The 21,204-nt window shown below is 44.1% G+C and overlaps 1 protein-coding gene across 1 annotated transcript; it reads left to right on the top strand.

Annotated features, from left to right (window-relative positions):
- Positions 1-3,231: 3,231 nt before the first annotated feature.
- LOC123129408 (serine/threonine-protein phosphatase 7 long form homolog) lies at positions 3,232-5,513 on the top strand. The gene is made up of 7 exons (XM_044549588.1): positions 3,232-3,313; positions 3,401-3,803; positions 3,881-4,318; positions 4,409-4,701; positions 4,780-5,044; positions 5,164-5,350; positions 5,491-5,513. The coding sequence occupies exons 2-7, from the start codon at positions 3,612-3,614 to the stop codon at positions 5,511-5,513; spliced, it is 1,398 nt and encodes a 465-aa protein (XP_044405523.1). The 5' UTR covers positions 3,232-3,313; positions 3,401-3,611.
- Positions 5,514-21,204: the final 15,691 nt, after the last annotated feature.

Below are 21,204 nucleotides of genomic sequence, written 5' to 3'. Positions count from 1 at the left end.
GTTATTATATTTTTGGAGGCATTTTAGCGCATAGTTCGTGTAGCGGATAATATTAGTGTATATCATGAATTTTAGTGTTATTATATTTTTGGAGGCATTTTAGCGCATAGTTCGTTGTGATTAATGAGAAGATGGCAATGTCTGACAGGTGAAAATGTCTGAATCAGTAAATCTGAATGTTTACTACGGCGCTGGTAATGTTCGATATAATGAGTTGGGGGTTGATCTTAGCGAGTTTAAAAATGGCGTTATGACACTAGCTGACCCGGACAGACTGGACATTAGACAGTTGAAGTACTGGTTGACAACTAGTTTCGGTCTGGATCCTGAAGTATGTTCCGTCAGTATTCATGCATTATGGACCAAATCTTGTAAAAATGTCAAGTGGGAGTTGATGCCGGTAGATAGGAGCCAGCATTGGTTGTCCCTGTTAAGACGCTGCCGAGACCGAAGAATCCACCCATATGCACTTGTGCAACCTGTGCCGAAGGAGGAGAATACCGTACAACTCCACAGGGGGTATGAACCCGGCCAAGGCAGTGAAGTGGCTAACGAGATTGTTTTATCCGGGTCACAGCCACAAGATGTGGATGCTAGCCAACCGGAGAAAGAGTCAGACTACGTGCCACACAATGTTTGTGGTCCTGATACTGGGCAGAGTAGCCAGTCGATAATATTAGCTGTTTCTGGTTTTGCTGATGGGGATGAGGAAGGGGATGAAATGCAGAGGGTGATGGAGGAAGAGGACGAGGATGGATTGGTGGAGGAACTGGATTCTGAAAATTCTGAGGATGAAGTTGAGGTACCGATTCCTTCTGCATGGGAGCAGGACATATCCACCGGCCTTACGGTGAACGATGGCCATGAGACTCCATGGCAGTATAATCTGAACCAAGTACAAATAGGGGCTATGTTTGATACAAAGAAAAAATTGAAGTATGCGGTGATAAAGTGGGCTATGTCTACGCAGAGGGTTTTCAAGACACACATATCAAGTCCAACAAACTATACCGTGAAATGTGTTGTACCAGGTTGTCCTGGGAAGGTGCACGGTCACGTGCCGAAGTATGACATCCACTGGGTTGTCACCATTGTCGTCCCACATAATTGTGTGAGGACGAACCTGCTGGTGAAGCATCCGAACCTGACTTCAAGTCTCATTGCGCAACTCATGTATACTGAGATAGTAGAGAAGAAAGATATGGAAGCAAAACACATCCAGACAGCAGTGAAGGTCAGATGGAATTATGTCATTGCTTATGGGAAGGCTTGGAGGGCTAAGCAGAAGGCTATGGAGGAAAGGTTTGGGACGTTCTTCGACTCATATGATAATGTTGTCCGTCTCCTGGGCATACTGAAGGAAAGGAATCCGGGCACTTATGTGAACGTACAACACATGAGGTTGCTGAGTATACCAGATTTCAAGGTGTTGAAACGAGTGTTCTTCTCATTTGCTATGTGCATCGAAGCTTTCCGGCATTGTCCTCCTGTTATGTTTGTGGATGGTACATTCCTGACCGGTCAGTATAGAGGGCAAATCCTTACTGCTATTGGTGTGGACGGGAACAATCAAATCATCCCACTTGCCATGGCATTTGTGGAGGGTGAGAACTTTCTCAGCTGGGTTTGGTTCTTCCGCCAAGTGAAAATTGCCATCGTGAAGGACCGACCAAACGTGTGTGTCATTCATGACAGACATGCTGGTATATTGAAGGCCGTGAAGACACTTCGGAATCCAGCAGATGACGAACCAACACCTTGGAGGGACTTGCAGAGCCGGTGGTGCATGCGCCATCTTGGGGCTAATTTTTTCTCACAGTTCAAGAACAAGCGGTTGATGAACTTGTTCAAAAAATTATGCAAGCAGAGCCAGCAGCGGAAATACGAATTTATTTGGTCAAAACTAGATGAGTTTACTAAGAAGCAGGTCCGTGCAAGGAAGAAAATGGAAGAAGATCAGGTTAAATTAGCAGCACTCATCGCGGAGCTAGAGGAGCCAGTTGGTCTTTGCGACTTGCCAGCAATTGACCCTCCTAATACTAAGAGAAAGAAGGGAAGGGCAATAAAGAATTTTTCTGAGTGGATAGAGAAAGAGCCTCCAATGAATTGGTCTTTGCTGCATGACACACATGGAGCTAGGTATGGCCACATGACAACCAATCTTGCAGAGGTGTATAACTTTGTGCTGAGAGGGAATAGAGCATTGCCACTCACAGCTATTGTGGAGGCTGTATTCCATGGCACTTTGAGATATTTCAGAGAAAGGCACGAGTTAGCAAAGAAGCATATTGAAGATAATCAGAACACACCTTATTGTAGCCGTGTCATGGAATACATGGCAAAGAAGATAGAGAAAGCAAAGAAGCACAGTGTCAGACTCATAGGGAATGAAGAAAGGAGGTATGAGGTTCAGCTTCCTACCGATGGTTTTGGTTCTGGAAATGAGGTGAAGACACACGAGGTTAAAATTGGAACGGAATTTTATCCAACGTGTGAGTGTACATGCAACAAACCGAAGTTGCTGCACCTACCTTGCTCTCATGTGTTGGCTGCCTGTGGCCAGATTCAGTTGGATGCTATATCCTTCGTGTCCCCATACTATTTAAAAGAGGCAGTGCTCAACACCTGGACAGGCGAGATGACAGGGTTTAGAGTCGTCGGCAATTTCAACAAGGTAAACGACGGTGAGAGAGTATACATCCCGCATCCAGACCTTCGGCGAACAAGTAGGGGCAGACGAAAGGCCCGTCGCATCCGGAACGATATGGACCAGTCTGAAGCTGGTGGAGCAACCAGACAATGTTTGTTATGCGCGGCTTATGGGCATAGGATGAAATATTGTCCCGACCTGAACAAAGATGGTGCTTCCGCATCGACGAGTGCTTCCACATCGACGGCTGCGACAACAGGAGCAAGAGGCAGACGTGGTCGTGGCAGTCGAGGCCGAAGGGGCGGACGAGGAAGAAATAACTCACAAGCTATATAATGTGCCGTAGTGGGTTTTAATACGTAATATGTCAGGACTATGTTTTAATTTGTAATATGTGAGGACTATGTTTTAATTTGTAATATGTGAGGACTATGTTTTAATATGTAATATGTCAGGACTATGTTTTAATTTGTAATATGTCAGGACTATGTTTTAATTTGTGCGGATAATTTGAATTGCAGATATGTCTTCGTATCCCTTAGTTAATGGTAACATCGATAGAAAGCACCGGGGCACTCTTACGGAAGCGGGCAACAACTTAGACGTGTTGGTCACTCGTACCCCAAAGACTAACTGGCTGATACACGATTCATGGGTTGATAGGTATGTGTGCATATAATGGAGACCATATAATGACTTACTATGTTTGACATACTTTTCATAACCGCTAACAATCTCTTTATTTTGTAGGTTAAGTTGGGCTGGACTTCTACCCTTGGCACGGCTGGTTGAGGGTACATTGGATGAGTGGATTGATGGTCCGGACTTAGATGAGGCAGGTGAACCATTGCAGTTACACAAGAGGCAAGTGAGACGTTTCTCTTACGACAAGTCACTCCTTACCTGCTTAGTAGATAGATGGAGACCAGAAACACATACGTTTCACTTTCCTTGGGGAGAGATGGCGCCTACTTTACAGGATGTGTCTTACTTGTTGGGATTACCTCTGGCCGGTGCTGCCATAGGTCCCTTAGAGGCAGAATCTGGGTGGCAAGCAGCGATGCAGACCCGTTTTTTGGCTGCAGTCCCGACTGCTAGGGCTATAGACAACGATCCTCATGGACCTCTTTTTAGATGGTTGAGCCAGTTTCAGGTAACCATCACGGCCACTTAAACAAATGTTGTTTTTTAGTTGTCTGATGTTCATACAATTATTACGTTTCTATGTAGATTGTCTCGTTAGGACATCCCGACGTTCAGTTGTCGGAGGCTCAGATTGACCGGTCCCTAGAGGCATATATTCTTTGGCTATTCGGCAAGACAATGTTTACGGAGAACCACGTGACCACTGTCGATGCACGACTCATCGGTATTGCACGAGAGATAGCTGACGCACGTTGCCCTGCGGATATTCTACAGAGGAGTTTTGGTTCTGCTGTGTTGGCGGCTACGTACAGAGGCCTGTGCAAAGCTTGCTTGTTGAAGTCTAGAAAATCTAGTCTTGTTGGATGTCCATTATTGTTGCAGCTTTGGTCATACGAGAGGTTCCCTATTGGACGACCCTATGTCTACATTGATAAACCTTTTGGTTTGGAGGACTTAGCTGGGACTTATGTGCCTGCTATCGGCGACTTACCTACTATGGGATCTGTTTGGACACGGCGAGAGGTACTTTTATATTAAGTAACAATTAATTCAATTATTTCTTGCCATTCAATAGTATTACTAATGCTTATTTGTTGTCATGCACAGAGACAGTTTGCGCATACTCAGGTTAGGGGATGCTACCCGTCCTTCATGGCGCAGTTTGATAGTTTGCACGAGGATCAAGTTATTTGGGAGCCATACTCGCCTCAGGCTATATCATCGAGGTACCCAGTTGGGATTTCTGGATTGTGCACTAGAGATCGGCACTTTTGGATGACCAAGGCCAAGTTGGTGTTCGACGTGACGGTTGAGGAGATGTCTCTTCATAGGGTGATGAGACAGTTCGGTCTATATCAAGAGCCTGCGATTCCAGATATTCCACACTTGCCAGACCACGTGCACAAGTAAGTACTAATACTATTTTAGTTGGCAGCTCTGCATTCATAATATACCTAACCATGTATCGCGCATGTCAATCTCAGGGACAGTCGCCTAGGAGGAAACAAGTCCATGACTTATTGGCTTGAGAGCATTACCCCTTACGTTGACGAATGGACTACCGCTGCGACAAATATCTGGGGTGAGGTTCGGCCCTTTAACTGGGAAATGTTTGGGTTGTATCTGCAGCGTTACCGGCATACAACGAGGATCTACTTGGTTCCATCAGCTGCTACTGATCAGATCGAAGCCCCTCTCACCAGCGATATGTACCCAACTGCCTCTGTTGTGGGAACCAGACACCACGCGGTAAATGCCTTGGTTCTCATATGTTAAGTCTTTTGTTAATCTGGACATATTCGCTTGGTTGTCTATTCGTGGTGTCTATCATACAACGAGCATATAATTGGTTCATTCTTTGTGTACAGGGTGACTTGACAGTACAGGCGCGAGAGGAGGTTTCCGCTTTAATGCGGCGCTTTCAGAGGGGAGAAACTATCCCACCGCGAGAGGGCGTCTCATGGTTGAGGCGTCTTGATGACAAGCTACGCGGGATTTACGCAGCTGTCACGTGTAGACGGACTTCGGATGTTGCACTTCCTCCTCCAGCACATCGTCCGCCACGTCCCTCTGTACAACATTCAGAACCACGACCCTCTGTGCACCGTTCAGAACCACGACCCTCTGTGCATCGTGCAGAACCTCATCCTTCACAGCCAGGGAGATCTTCCTGGCATGAGCCACCTCCTTCACAGCCAGGGAGATCTTCCTGCCATGAGCCACCTCCTTCACAGCCAGGGAGCTCTTCCTGGCATGAGCCACCTCCTTCACAGCCAGGGAGCTCTTCCTGGCATGAGCCACCTCCTTCACAGCCAGGGAGCTCTTCCTGGCATGAGCCACCTCCTTCACAGCTAGGGAGCGCTTACTGGCATCAGCAGATGAATCTAGGTAACACTACTCACTACATTCTTTTGAACAGTGTAGTAATCGTTCTTGCATTCTCAGCAGTCACTGATGCTTACTGGTGGTGCTTCGTTCATGCATTTGTATCAATTTTACTTTACCGCAGGCGGCAACCAGTCGCAACCGTTCATGCATTCAGAGCAGTCACCGATCCTTAGTGGTGGTGCTTCGTACTTTGAGGGCGACCGCGAGGATGATGACCAAGCTACAAACATTTATGGCTTCTCGCAGACAGTGTTTCACACTCCACCACCACCACCGACACAGGAGACACAGACCGTGACAGACGAGGTTAACTATGGTCGTGGTTATCGCGAGCCTCGTCCACCGCCTCAGCGCTTATCGCCTTCGGGTCCTCGCCCGAGGAAGACCCAGACTCGTCGTCGTCCCCCGCAGTGATATGCTTATCTATCTATGTATGACTCATTATCTATGTTAGTTTCAGACTATTCGCAGCTGTGTGTCAGTATTTATGTATGAGACCTGCTTCATGTATGTGTTACTATCGCACTTGCTTCTATGTGATCAGGAGACATATATTGTTTTATGTATGCGAGACACATATTACTATTAATTCGCATTCTTATTTCAGTTACACTTCCAAATAGACTACAACCGATAATTAAGATACAAGTACATCTGAATTAAACGGTGCGGCTGAACTTATGCAATACATCTTACATACTACAAAATGAAATTCAGATAGAACATAATGCCCTACAATAATACAAGACAAACTAATAATGCAAATACATCTGAATGAAACGGTACAACTGGAATACATCTTACATACTACATGAAGTCATCATCGTCATCCTCCGTTGATGCAGCCCTCTTGCCCTTCGACGATGCGCTCTTCTTGCCTTTCGTCGATGCAGAACTCTTGCCCTTGGTCGATACAGAACTCTTGCCCTTCGCGGATGCAGAACCCAGAAGCGGCGACATGAAGATATCATCGTCGTCCTCGCTCTCCTCAGTCCATAAAAATGGATGCTTTTCTGCAGTCCTTCTGAAAGTTTCACTCTTCGGCTCCACCACCTTCTTCCACCTTTCATGCAACCTAAGAAGTTCTTGACGTACCTCCTCATAGGTCCTTTCAGGCCACCCAGACCTACGTAGTTGGTGAGCCAACTCATTCATTATGGTGTCACTACTGGTGAGTTCGTGCCATGGAACTATCCTATTGTCCATCCTGAAATCGGTAGCTAGACTCAGCAGAGTGCTGCTCATCTTAGGGTGAAAACTACGATCGAATGGATAATGGGACATCTCGACTACACTACACTGGAATGCTTATCCACCTCCGCCTGAAGGGGGTTTTATAGATACAGAGGAGAAAATGGCGGGAAAGAATAACTGCGGTATGGCGGGAAAGGGTTGGCGGGAAGGGATTGGCGGGCAAATAAGGCGGGAAGGGATTGGCGGGAAATAAGGCGGGAACGGATTGGCGGGAAAATAAGATGGGAAGGGATTGCCGGGGAGGGGTTGGCGAGAAACGGGTGGCGGAAACATATGACGGGAAGGGGTTGGCGGGAAACGGGTGGCGGGAAACGGGTGGGCGGGAAACGGGTGGCGACACAATATAATTCAGCATGAGCCATGCAACTTCGGCCTAGGGTTGACCAAAAAGTGACTTTTCGGCCTAAACTTGACCAAAAAGTCTATTTCGGTCTAAGCGTGGCCGAAAAGTACTACTTCGGCCTAAGCGTGGCCGAAAAGTGCTACTTCGGCCTAAGCGTGGCCGAAAAGTGCTACTTCAGCCTAGCTATGGCCGAAAAGTACTATTTCGGCCTAGTTGTGGCCGAAAAGTACTACTTCGGCCCACTCCTGGCCGACGGGCTACTAGTTTTGCGTTTTTTTCATTCTACGCTATAGTTTCCGAAATTGCTACAAAAAATAACATAGTTTTGAAAAAAAATCAAATAACTGCAACAAGTTGCCTTACCTTTTTTTGGCTCTAGACAAATCAGAACGAAAAACCAGCATTGTGTTTTCTTGTTGCAGGGATCAGGGCACACCCCAAGCTATGCAGAGAGAGAGGTGGCGCAGGGGTGGTTGTACAGGAAGCGGGATTGGAAACTGACCTTCAAGTGTTGATGGGGTGGGTCGATGGATCCTCAGAGTTCCATGTATTAAGATTCATGGCGAAGAAGGAAAAGGGAGGGATGGGTAGATGGGGAAGAAAGGCTGGAGGAGGAGCGGGGGGTTGGACTGTATGGGAAGGGAGGAAGGCTGCGATGTTTTTGTGGCGTGAGGGGTTTTTTTTTGACAAATTTTTGTGGCGTGAGGTTCGCACTGTATCGCGGGATTGTACTGCGGGAGAAGGTAATCTGTCCGTGTGAGCGATCGAACCGTTTCTTTCCTCTTTTGGGCGCCAGCTAGCAACAGGGGAGGGTCCACTGCCTTATTTAGGCGTGTGCCCTGGACCGCTAGCCAGCCAACGGCTGCTGGCTAGTCGCGTCCAATTTTCTTTTTGAGAAACCTGTAACTTAAATTATTATTTTTTGAGGCTAACCTGTAACTTTATTAATCCTGGAAATGTTGGGGCTTAGTGGGAATTGTTTTACTATACTCATCACATGGGCTTTCTCTCTCGGAGAAAAACAATACGAAGATTTGGGCTTTAGTCTCACTCAGACGCTGTGTGTGAGTCGCTCAATTCATTGCCTCAAAAAAAAAGAGCATCAGATTTACGTTTCGACTTCCCGGCCGCACGAGAAGTCGGGATCTGGAGGGCGAGATGACGAGCCGCCGCTGCTCCCCGTCGTCGGCGGTGCCACCGCTAGAGGATGACAACCTCCTCTCCGAGATCCTCATCCGCCTCCCCCCTGAGCCATCCTCCCTCCCGCGCTCCTCCCTCGTCAGCAAAGGCTGGCGCCACGTCGCCTCCGACCCTCGCTTCTCCCGTCGCTTCCGCCTCCATCACCGCCGCAACCCTCCTCTCCTTGGGTTCTTCAACGATGTCCACTTCTTACCTACCATGGATTCCCCCAATTGTGTCTCGGAGGGACGCTTCTCCTTTACGCTTGACCACGGCTTAGGCGATCACCTGATACTTGGATGCCGCCATGGTCTAGTACTAGTTCTCAGTCTCGACAAACCTACGGGGCACCCTGCGGGGTACCCAGTCCTTGTATGGGACCCTGTCACCGGCAAGCGGTACCGCATTGCCGTTCCCGTGGCGTTCAATGTGGGCAAGACTTGTTGGATCGGTGCGGCGGTGCTTCGTGTTCGTGGTACTGGATTAGTCCACTTCCAAGTTGTTTTGCTAGTGGCAGACAAGGGAACACTGGTGGAAAAAGGGCCTTTGGTCGCGGTTCGCAACTGCCATTAGTCGCGGTTGCGCAACCGCGACCGAACGGGCGCGACTAAAGGCCCCCCCTTTAGTCGCGGTTGCTTAAGAACCGCGACTAAAGGCCCGTCCACGTGGGCGCCAGGTGGCCGTCGGGGCGGAGGACCTTTAGTCGCGGTTCTTCTGGCCAACCGCGACTAAAGGCCGCCGCAGGTTTAGGGTTTTAGCCCCCCCCCCTTAAACCTGTTTTCTGTTTAATTTGTATTGTTTTATTTCTTTTGTGCTTTATTTTAATTTTGAAGGAGTTTCATATATTCTACGGTACTACATACATGCATATGAATGTACAATTTCAAATAAATTTGAAATTAGAACCAAAAAGAAATCAAGAGGAATATACAATATATATTCAATATCATCGGATGACCATATACAATTTTGAACAAGTTTCCATACATGATTTAATGCATATAAAGTTCTACGTCCTCGTAATAGTGTTCTCCTTTAGGATGGAGGACTTCCCTGCTGAACCATCCAGCTAGTTCCTCTTGAAGTGGTCGGAAGCGAGCTTCTGGACTAAGCATCCACCGGAGGTTATTCCTCTGAGCATTGGTATCACTCGGAACCCGCTCAGAGGTGTATCTCCGGATCATCTCACAGACATAGTATCCACATAGATTGGTCTCCGGTGGCTGAATATCCCCAGCATTCTTAGCCTTTAACATTTTGAATTCTAGCTCTTTTTTGAATTCACCGACCTTTGTATCTACGAACCGTCTCCAAACCCTACGAGGCAAAGAAAATTAAATGAACAAGAGAGTTATTAATTAGTTACTTGATATTAGGAAATGAACGAAATAGGCCGATCGATATAGAGCGCAAATGAATGAAAATAATTACTTCTGCAGCATTCTTCTCATGCCGCCCCAAAGCTTTGGATCCATATTCACAGAGTCGTGGACGAGACATTCTGAGGTGTTAACTTTAATTACTAGCAGAATCCAGTGGAACCTGCGGACACGATACATGCACAGTACGTCATGCATAACTCATCGATTAGCCGGCCACATACCATGCATGGAGTAAACAAAAGAGAATGTGCTCAAGACAGAAACACTCACTCAAAATGGTAAGGAAATAGAATATCACTTTTGAGTTCCTGCTTTGTAAGAAACTGCCACAGGTCTGCCTCCACGTCGGCGGGGTAACGCTCCAACACATGTCCATTAACGATGTGTGGGTCAATGAACCCAACATCATGGATGTTCCTTACTCTGCATTCCTTAATCTTCATTTTGTGGAAAAAACAGGAATAAAAACATATTGTGTATTCAAAAAATGTTTAGGGATTTCAGAATAGTTCACGTATTTAATTTTTTCACTGATTCATGACATATTCGTGAATTTAAAAATTATTCGTGTATTTCAAAAAATTGATTTTATTAGACACAAAAAAATTCATCAAAACAAAAAAATATTAATGAATTCCAAAACATATTCTTTCTTCTTTCTTTCTTCTTTCTTTTTTTCTTCTTCCTTTTTTTTCTTCTTTCTTTTTTTCTTCTGTTGTTTTCTTCCTTTTTCTTTTTTTCTTCCTTTTTCCTTTTTTCTTCCTTTTTCTTGTTTTTCTTCTGTTTTTCTTTTGTTTTCTTCTTCCTTCTTTCTTCTTCTTCCTTTTTCCTTTTTCTTTCTTCTTCTTCTTCCTTTTTCTTCTTCCTTCTTCTTCTTCTGCCGGCGCGCGGAGGACGGCAGGCAGGGCCAGCGGGCGGCGGGCGGCAGGGCGGCGGGCGGCGGGCGGCGGGCGGCGGGCAAGGGCGCAAGGCACGGGCGGCGGGCAAGGGCAGGGCACGGGCGGAGGCGGCGCTCACTGGGGACGGGGGCGGCGGCGCGCAGGGCTTCGGCGTCGGCGTCGGCGTCGGGGCAGGGCTTCGGCGTCGGCGTCGGGGCAGGGCTTCGGCGTCGGCGTCGGGGCAGCGCTTCGGCGTCGAGAGAGAGGAGAATGGGAAGTGGCAAAACTGCTAAGTGCAGTATTTATAGACGCACCTTTAGTCGCGGTTGGAGAGGCGGACCGCGACTAAAGGTACCCTTTAGTCGCAGTCCGCCTCCCCAACCGGGACTAAAGGGTTTTGGCGCCGCTTCCGTTCCCGCGCAGAAAGACCCTTTAGTCGCAGTTGGGGACAACAACCGTGACTAAAGGGTACCCTTTAGTCGCGGTCCGCCTCCCCAACCGGGACTAAAGGTCTGTGCTAGAACTGGCGCGGTGCGGTGGGATGTTTAGTCCCACCTCGCTAGCCGAGAGGCTTCGACAGTGGTTTATAAGCGCGGCTGTGCTCACCACTTCGAGCTCCTCTCAAATGCAGGCTTACGAGCCTATTCTGTCACTATGTGCCTGTGGGCCTACTCGGCCTTCTGCGGGCCTGAATCCTGGCCCTTTAATGGGTTTCTAGTGGTATTCAGGCCGTGGTGGCCCAGTAGGTGGCATATTTTCTTTTTTTCTTCCTTTTTTCCTTTTTCCTTTTTTCTTCTGTTTTTTTCTTCTGTTTTTTTCTTATGTTTTTCTTCTGTTTGTTTTTTTCTTCTGTTTTTCCTTTTTTCTTCTGTTTTTTTCTTCTGTTTTTTTCTTCCTTTTTCCTTCTTTCTTCTTCTTCCTTTTTCCTTTTAAAATCAGAAAAATAAAACTAATTCATTTTAAAATCTTAAAAATACAATTATATATCAAAAAAATCAGAAAAATAAAACTAATTCATTTTAAAACCCCTTGAAGGTTTGACAAAAGGTTTGATACATCATTCAGTTCATCGACCAAATACAAAGTTTGGTACAATAAATTATTACACATCAATTCTTCCCTTGTGTCCCTGCTTGCTTACGATTGTGCCGTATCCATGGACCTCTCGAAGGGGAACATATTGTGTAGAAATACAGGACCGAGAACGAAAATCTCTTCGACTAGGTGAACCAGGAGGTGCGTCATAATATTGAAGAAGGATGGCGGGAACACCAACTCGAAACTGACAAGGCATTGGATCACATCGTTCTGTAACCGTGGTAGAACTTCTGGATTGATTACCTTCTGAGAGATTGCATTGAGGAATGCACATAGCTTCACAATGGCTACTCGAACATTTTCCGGCAGGAGCCCCCTCAAAGCAATCGGAAGCAATTGCGTCATAATCACGTGGCAGTCGTGAGACTTCAGGTTTTGGAACTTTTTCTCCGCCATGTTTATTATTCCCTTTATATTGGACGAGAATCCAGACGGGGCCTTCATACTGCTCAGGCATTCAAAAAAGATGACCTTCTCTTCTTTGGTCAGAGCGTAGCTGGCACGACCTTGAAACCATTCCGGATGCCGGTCATCAGGGTCTTTCAAACGTTGCTGGTCCTGCCGTGCTTCCTTTGTATCATTTGTCTTCCCATACACGCCCAAGAAGCTTAGGAGGTTCACGCAAATATTCTTCGTAACGTGCATCACGTCGATTGCAGAGCGGACATCTAGGACTTTCCAATATTCTAGCTCCCAGAATATAGATTTCTTCTTCCACATGGCTGCGTGCCCGTCAGCTCCCTTCGGAACTGATTGTCCGCCAGGACCCTTTCCAAAGATGACTTTCAAATCCTTGACCATATCAAATACCTCAGCACCAGTGCGTTCCGCAGGCTTCGGCCGGTGATCTGCCTTGCCGTTGTAATGCTTGCCTTTCTTTCTTACTGGATGAATTTTCGGAAGAAATCGACGATGCCCAAGGTACACGTTCTTCTTACAATTTGGCAAATGTACACTTTCAGTCTCATGTAAGCAGTGCGTGCATGCATTGTATCCCTTATTTGACAGTCCCGAAAGGTTACTAAGAGCAGGCCAATCGTTGATGGTTACGAAAAGGAACACTCGTAGGTCAAATTCCTCTTGTTTGTGCTCATCCCACACACGGACACCACCCCACAGCTGTAAAAGTTCATCAACTAATGGCCTTAGGTACACATCGATGTCGTTGCCGGGTTGCTTCGGACCTTGGATGAGCACTGGCATCATAATGAACTTCCGCTTCATGCACAACCAAGGAGGAAGGTTGTAGATGCATAGAGTCACGGGCCAGGTGCTATGGCTGGAGCTCTGCTCGCCAAAAGGATTCATGCCATCCGTACTTAGAGCAAATCTTATGTTCCTTGCGTCAGCTGCAAAATCTTTGAACTATCTGTCGATCTTTCTCCATTGCGTTCCATCTGCGGTGTGTCTCAACTCCCCGTCCGACTTACGGTCCTCTTTGTGCCATCGCAACAACTTGGCATGCTCTTTGTTCCTGAACAGACGTTTCAACCGTGGTATTATAGGAGCATACCACATCACCTTGGCGGGAACCCTCTTCCTGGGTTTCTGGCCCTCAACATCGTCACTAGGGTCATCGCCTCTGATCTTATAACGCAATGCAGTGCATACCCGGCATTCATTCAAATTCTCGTATTCACCGCGGTAGAGGATGCAGTCGTTGATGCATGCATGTATCTTCAGAACCTCTAAACCTAGAGGGCAGACAACCTTCTTTGCTTCGTACGTACTGGCGGGCAACTCGTTATCCTTTGGAAACATATTCTTCAACATTTTCAGCAAGTTTTCAAATGCCGAGTCAGCTACACCTGTCTCTGCCTTCCATTTCAGCAAATCCAGTGTGCAGCCCAGCTTTTTCAGACCATCATCGCATCCGGGGTACAGCGCCTTTCTGTGATCCTCTAACATGCGATCCAAATTCTCCCTCTCCTTTTCAGTTTCGCAGCGTCTCCGTGCATCAGCAATGGTCCGACCAAGATCATCAACGGGATCATCACGTGCCTCTTCTTCACCTTCCCCTTCACCTTCAGCATCCTCCATGAAAGTATCACCGAAATGAGCAAGATAGCTTTCATCGATGAAATCATCCCCTTCTTCATCTTCTTCCATTATAACCCCTCTTTCTCCATGCTTGGTCCAACAATTATAGCTTGGCATGAAACCGTGCCGAAGCAGATGCATGTGAACATCTCTTGAGGAAGAGTAACCCTTCTGATTCTTACAGATAACACATGGACAGATAACAAAACCCCCCTGCTTGTTCGCATTAGCCACTACGAGGAAATCTTTCAAACCCGTAGTGAACTCGCCGGAGAGTCGGTTACCGTACATCCATTGCCGATTCATCTGCATTATTATAATATAAAATATATAATTAACCATCATGCATTTGTTAAACTAACTAGCTACAAACAATATAAATTAAACAATGAACTGCACACATGCATATTTTATCAATGACACACATGCATGAAAGGTTCAAGTTGCTAACCGCGATCGAGGAGGAAAAAATAAATGAGGAACCTCAAGTGTGGCTCCAACACTTCATATCATGTTTGTTTCACCCTCTTAGGGCATTTCATCAAACACCTTGTGTGCATAAGAGGAACCAAAAGCAAACCTACACCCCCTTGTGAAGCTTGTGAAGAGAAGTGGCACCAAATGGCTAAGTGAGCGTGCTGAACTGGTATATATAGGGGAGGAGCTTTAGTCGCGGTTGGCCTGGCCAACCGCGACTAAAGGCCTTTGCGCACCTTTAGTCGCGGTTGGCCTGGCCAACCGCGACTAAAGCCCCTCACGTGCACCAGCTGGCCACCGAGCGCCCTGGGCCCAGGCCTTTGGTCGCGGTTCGTCTGCCGAACCGCGACTAAAGACTTCATTAGTCGCGGTTCCTACAGTTTCGCGACTAATGAGGCTGGACGGAAGCCTCTTTTTCTACCAGTGGAAATGGACGAATACTCGCCTGGGTTTACTCGTCGGAGACCGGCATGTGGGGTGATCCCATCCAAACGCCGCTTCCATCCTTGAGTTCTGGCTTCCAACCCTTTGCCTGCGACGCCGCTGTGCTTGTTGGAGATTCACTTTACTGGTTGCTTCTTGGGAGTTCGGTTACTGGGACTTCGTCAAGGATCCTTCAATTTGATTTGGATAGGCAGACACTAGGTGTGATATCTGCTCCGCCGCCGGCGCATAGGGATAGTGTGTCCAGCAGCGCGTGCTTGGTTTTGCACGCAGATGGTGGTGGGCTTGGCTTCCTCTTTGTGTCAGGCTACCAAGCCCAGTTATGGAACATGAAGACCTATTTGTATAATGGTGCTGCTTCATGGGTGCTCGAAAGAACTATTCAACTGGAAAAGCTACTTTCTGTTACTAGTAATTTGTACTTGCTTTGCACGTTAGATTATTATGTTTAATCACAATACTAAATCATTTAATTTAAAGCTATATCTCCTATGATATGATAAAATTATCATGTAATTTTCAAAAGCACATTTGTGTTTTCTAGTGGGAACTTTTGGAAACTTATTCTTTTAGCTCTTCACATCAAATCACAGTACCACAACGAAGTTCTATATGGAAAATGCATTAGGCCAAGCATTTTTTTCCCAAAAGAAATGTTATTGACACGTTCGTGAAATTCCAATGTTTTCCAAATTCAATCTTTAAATAAGGGAAAATTAGTGTGATGTTATAATTTTCACCTTACCTTTAAGTTAGAGTTTTCTTATAAACTCTATTTCATTTGTGTGTCGTTGACCTGTCCACACAGTGTGTTTTAAGCAACTTAACATCTTGCTAAGAAAATGAAAAATAAAATCTAAATCTAAATTTCCTACTGATTGTTTGAATATTTCTCTAACTAACAAATAATACTGTAGCGCTCACGTCTAGGTACTTCTAGTGTGTACTGGAGTTGTAGTACTACCTTGTCTTGTCTAACATGGCCGGTTCACATGCTAGCTCCTCACGTGAAAGTTCTAGAGGAGAGTCAGGTCAGATGGCATGGCAGGAGAATGGCCCCGCACAGCGAATCCCTGGAATATTGACCATCGGATTGCAAGATCTAACGGCACACAAAATGCCATGTTTCCTCATATTTGAACCAATTAATCATGGCCGTCCAATTGCAAAGATCAAACGGCTCATATGTCATATTACTCGTACACTATATAGTAGTATAGATAATCCAGAGAAGGAAAAGGTAATGATACTAGGGTTTGCTGAGAACAACAATGTGGTACTCGTGGAGACGGTTATTGGCGTTTTTACGATCCAGCTTGAGACATTGAAGTTCAAGAAAGTTCATGAAGCCCCTATGCTGACTTGTCATCATGCATTCGAATGTGTCTATGCTGCAGGTATAGCATGCCTAAACCAAGCTTTGTTTTGATAATTTGGTTTATGCATTGCCTTTCACATTCTTTAGGGTTGTAAGCTAACACTCATATATCAGTTTTTTGCTGTGCTTGATGATTTTTTCAACAAGTAGCAATGTTGTTTTGTAGTGTGTTTCTCTTTGATGTTTGTGTGTTAGCGTTATGTGTGTTGATTATGATGTAGAAAACCATGGTATCTAGCCAGTTCTGCTTCTGTGGAGACTGGAGAGATGTAACACTATCTATTGTATTGTGATTTTGAGTTCCATTGATTAATTGAAGCCCTTCGGTGTGTTTCCTTTGTCATTATATAATAAGTAGCAAAGGTTCTTCTAAACAAATTCTCATCCTTCTACTTCTCGAGTCATAGGTTGCAATTTTTTTTATCTATTTACAATATAGATGTCATATGATAAAACAATGAATGCATATTTTTCCAATTCTTGCTATACTAACTGAACTAAATATTTTTTTCGCCTGTCTATTGGCATATTCGACAATTGTATCATGGTATTATTAGTGCGTAACCGCAGTTAAGATGTTTACAATGGCTGGAAATTGAAGAGAACTACATAAATACAAACTAGCTTGAACCAAATGAAAAGAATTTAGGTAGCTAAATTGGCAGGTTCTGAAGCTTAAAAGCTAGAGAATTTAGGTAGCTAAATTGGTAGGTTCATGCTGTTAGAGAGAATTTATGGTGCCTAATATTCCTCGAAGAGAGTTAGGAGTACCACTATAATCTTGCCCTACACTTAAGAGGGTGGTATATTCTTTTATGGTAATGTTGCTTAATATGCAGATTACTGTTTTGCCAGTCAACACAGGCTACCCCCCTCATTTTTAGGGGGTACTCCACCTTAAGTGTGACCCTTCAAATTAACTGAAATGAAGCTAGGTTCATGTTCAGTTGAATGTAGCATAGAACAGATCTATTGTAGTGTTGATCATGGTAGTAATCTTAAATCCATACTAACGATTTGGTTCTGTATTTATGAAATACTCCCTCTGTTTCAAATTTGAACTAAAACCACGACGAGTAATTTGGAACGGAGGGAGTAGTTGTTTATTTTTATTAAATTTAGTAGTCTTGCTGCAAGAGGCATGTTCATTTGTGCTAGAGAAAATTAATAAATTGATTTTATTTCATCTTTTCTGGCAAAATTGATTTAAAGTTTTGAATAGTTATGATCAGCTTTACTGTTGAATTTATTGGTATGGGTACATTTTGTTTTGTCCGACATGACATGGAGAAAGCTTAAGAATAATTGTATGAAACTCTTCAGTTCTGATTAGCTAATAATCTTAGATGCATATTGTACATTTTTTGACACTAGTGATTATATACTGTTTTGAGACTATTCCCTTTGTTTGATACTGAAACTAAAAAAATATTGAGAAGCCCTAGCTGCCTCAATCTATAAACATTGGCAAAAGAAAATTAGAATCGTGGCACCGTCTCTTCGAATCTAAACCACATAGTTAGCTTCCAAATTTTTGCGTGATCTGCTGTTTGCAAGCAGCCATTGCATCTGTGATTAATGCTCTCCAATTGGGCAAGCATGTGCCATGCAGGGGCGAACTGCCGCAGGAGAGCCCGCGTGAGTTTTCCACATTAATTTGTATGGAATCTGAATATTCAACGAATTAATCAGGCAACTAAGGAGCAAACTTAGCAGATTTATTTCGCAAAAAAGTGCATGTGCTCATTGGTTCTGACCAAAATTGAGAACCTGGTCTCTACCCCTGCCGAATCGCTGGCCATATAAGCCTGTCCGCAGGAAGTACTAGATGAGGTTTTGTTTATCTAACCCTGATGTTGTATCAAACCCAAGTTTACAACTTTACATATATAAAAAGGACCCAAGTTATTTTCTTCAAATTATATATGTGAGTGTAATAATCTAAGTATGTGCTTGAGGCCCCATCATATCTATTTAACTTCTCATTGGAATGTCATTGGTTCTCCGACTTTGTATGCTTGTGTGCTGGAGATGGTGGAGCTGAACTTTTGCACAATACATAGGATGATTGTCAAGATATATTGAGTAGGTAATCTTATCTTTTAAGTGGCAGCATAATGAAATATTTTCTCTTTCCTATGCTTTGTCGATATTTTTCTGTTTTACCTTTTTCTGGTTGCTAAATTGTATTTGATATTTTTTTTCTATCAAGTGCACGCGTGCAAGTGTGAAGGCGATTGCGTAGTCCCTGGCCCCTCTATGCTAGTAACAGTATTGGAACATTCCTTGTTCATTAATGAAAAGGGCTTATAGCAATTGTCATTTGACATTGCTGTTTATTTGGGATCATTATAATACCTAGTGCTCGCTTGCAATTATTGTCCAGCCTTCAGCTTTTAGGCGATTTGCTTAAATATTTTCTCAGTATGTCTTGGTCTGTCACTCTAACTCACACATGTAATCTGCAATTGGCCTCTAGAGTTTTTAAGATGCTGTCAGGTAGTAATGTACGGTCGATACTATGATCCAACACTGCACATTCGTCTTACCTTGAATGAGATTTGAATGCAAAGTGAGAACTGATTAGCTTAAACTATGTGAATGTTTTATATTTCCAGTTTTCACATAACAATAAAAATGAATCCAGTATATAGAAGTTTTCACCTTGGCTTCCCGGACCACAAATCTACACTAATACAATAGTTGAACCACATTCAAAATTTACCTTGGGCCATTCCTTATGTTCTGTCCATTCACAGCCAACTCCGTACAACAAAGATCTTCCTTATGAGTCACTGTTGCAAAAACAGAAACGATATTGGAACATCTCGTCTAAATTCAAAAACACTAGAAGACCATTTGAAATCAGGAGCTGGAAAATCTTTCCTGCTGGTTGCAAATTTGAACTTAGTTGGTGGCCTTATTGATGGACTTGAAGAACAAAGGCCTATATCGGAGTATCCGTTGCAGAAGGAATCAATAAAAAAAACTAACAGACTCCTCCACTACAAGTAGCTGTACTGGAATATGCACTAATATGGTTCCGTTTCAGAGATGAAAGCTCGAATTTCTCCATGCGGTAGCCACTACAGATTACAGAATAAATCTCATTCTGTTTGCTGCCCAACGACAGGAGTCTTCAACCAATGATTATGAAGATCTGGAAATGTTTAATAACCGAGTAGCTGTCTTGGTGAACCCCCAGTCCCCACAGGTTATTTAATCTTTCCGAGCTTGGGCAACAGGTTGAGGATCTTGGCTACCACACGACCCCTTGTCTAGATGGGAGATTGATAATGTGATCGAGCAGAGTTCCCTGGACCCCTTAGCTTTGACGAGTTGTGCATCAGAGATGTTGGCCGCTAATAAAAGAGGATTTTTACAAAAGAAGAAAGAAAGATATTCGAGAATCTGCTCTCCTCCAAGCTCCATATCAAGTTAAGAGATACTACAATTGGACCTTTAGCAAGGTAGAAAAGAAAAATCTTTAGTCCAGCATACACATTAAAATGTAATCTGCTATACATGGGAGTCATCAGTGGAGTGAATCATGAATTCATGATACGTCAAGGAGTAATTACATCCAAATAGAATCCTACTCTTTAAATAAGTCAGGAAAACTTCTAGTCAAATTTACCCTTGTTTAAATGGGTGGCCAAAACATATATCCTTCGCACGTAGTGGGGAATCCTAAAAGAGCTCCAGCCTCAAATGGGTGCATCTATGTTTGTATCTCGTTGTGACCGAGAAGTCGGAGCTGCGTCTGGCTTGCCTAGATTTCTTCAATTTTGTGCAGTCTAAATTTTTCTGATTTTGGTCACCATAGTTATTTAATACTTTATGATTTTTTGTTTAAATACATGATAAAAAAATGACTTGCCTAGATTCTTCATAAAAAACTGTTTCGTCATGAGTAGTTGTCAAAATATATTGTTTTCATTCTATGCAGAGTAAAAAAAAGATATCTATTTTGGACTAAAGGAAGTGTTAATTAATAATATGATGTGTGAATGTGATCCCTTGCTTAAGGGATCTAATGCATGAACAAGGAAGTATTAATTTATAATATGACATATGATCTCTTGATTGAGGCGTTTACTGCTTGAATTTTATTAATTTCAATTTGCTACTGATTATTTAGCTCGCCCATTTCTAACCATGAGAACAATGCACATTTTAAATGATTTGAGATGCTATGCAGCTAAGCATTTCTCTCGAATTGAGGTATTTTCAGCAACAGGTCATTGAGCTTCTGCTGAGATTAGATGTAGCCAAAGACTTGAGAACATGTCAACATTAGAAGTTGAAGGTTTCTCATGTAAGGAAATAGAACTTCAAAATGTGCGACTACAAATGAACAGTTCTATTGGTTCTGTCTGAGTCAACTTTGGAGGTCTTGTCCTGTTTCTACATTGTTGAAGCTAATGAGCCATACAAAAATTATGAGATATAACTCTTTTTCTGAATTAATAATACAAATATGTTTAACTGAGGACATCGATTGCTCCGCAGGTACATGGAAATGCAGATGTGGCTTCTTGAGTGTAGGCTCCTCCATTCTGTGTGCTCGTGGAAATTGGACCTCTATGCTACATGCACTGGTGAACTCTGATGTTAAACTTTTATTCGATTCTGGTTACTGAATGTTGAATGTTGAGAACTGCACCTGCCTGCCTGGTGCTACGCTACTTTACTTTTTCTTCGATATGTGGTGCCCTAGAGCTCGACGGTGTCCGTCTCTAGTTGTTGTACTGTTAGACAATATATGTTTCTATGATACATATTGTTGTTGTACTGTTAGACAACATATGTTTCTACGTTGCCAGTTGTTGTTGTACTGTTAGAAATATGTTTCCATGAAGCAAATTGTTGCTGTACTGTTAGACAATATGTTTACATGATGCAAATTGTTGTTGTACTGTTAGACGATATATGCTTCAATGCGTCATTTGTTCATTGCCATCTGAGAAAAAACCGTCCTCCGTGAAGGGATGATTCAGCTCCTTGAACTGCTAAAGCCTACATGGTGCTCTTGGCTGCTCGAAGCC

This window comes from Triticum aestivum, chromosome 6A (assembly GCF_018294505.1).
Source record: "Triticum aestivum cultivar Chinese Spring chromosome 6A, IWGSC CS RefSeq v2.1, whole genome shotgun sequence".
Lineage (NCBI taxonomy): Eukaryota > Viridiplantae > Streptophyta > Magnoliopsida > Poales > Poaceae > Triticum > Triticum aestivum.
This window is presented reverse-complemented; position numbering and strand designations above follow the sequence as displayed.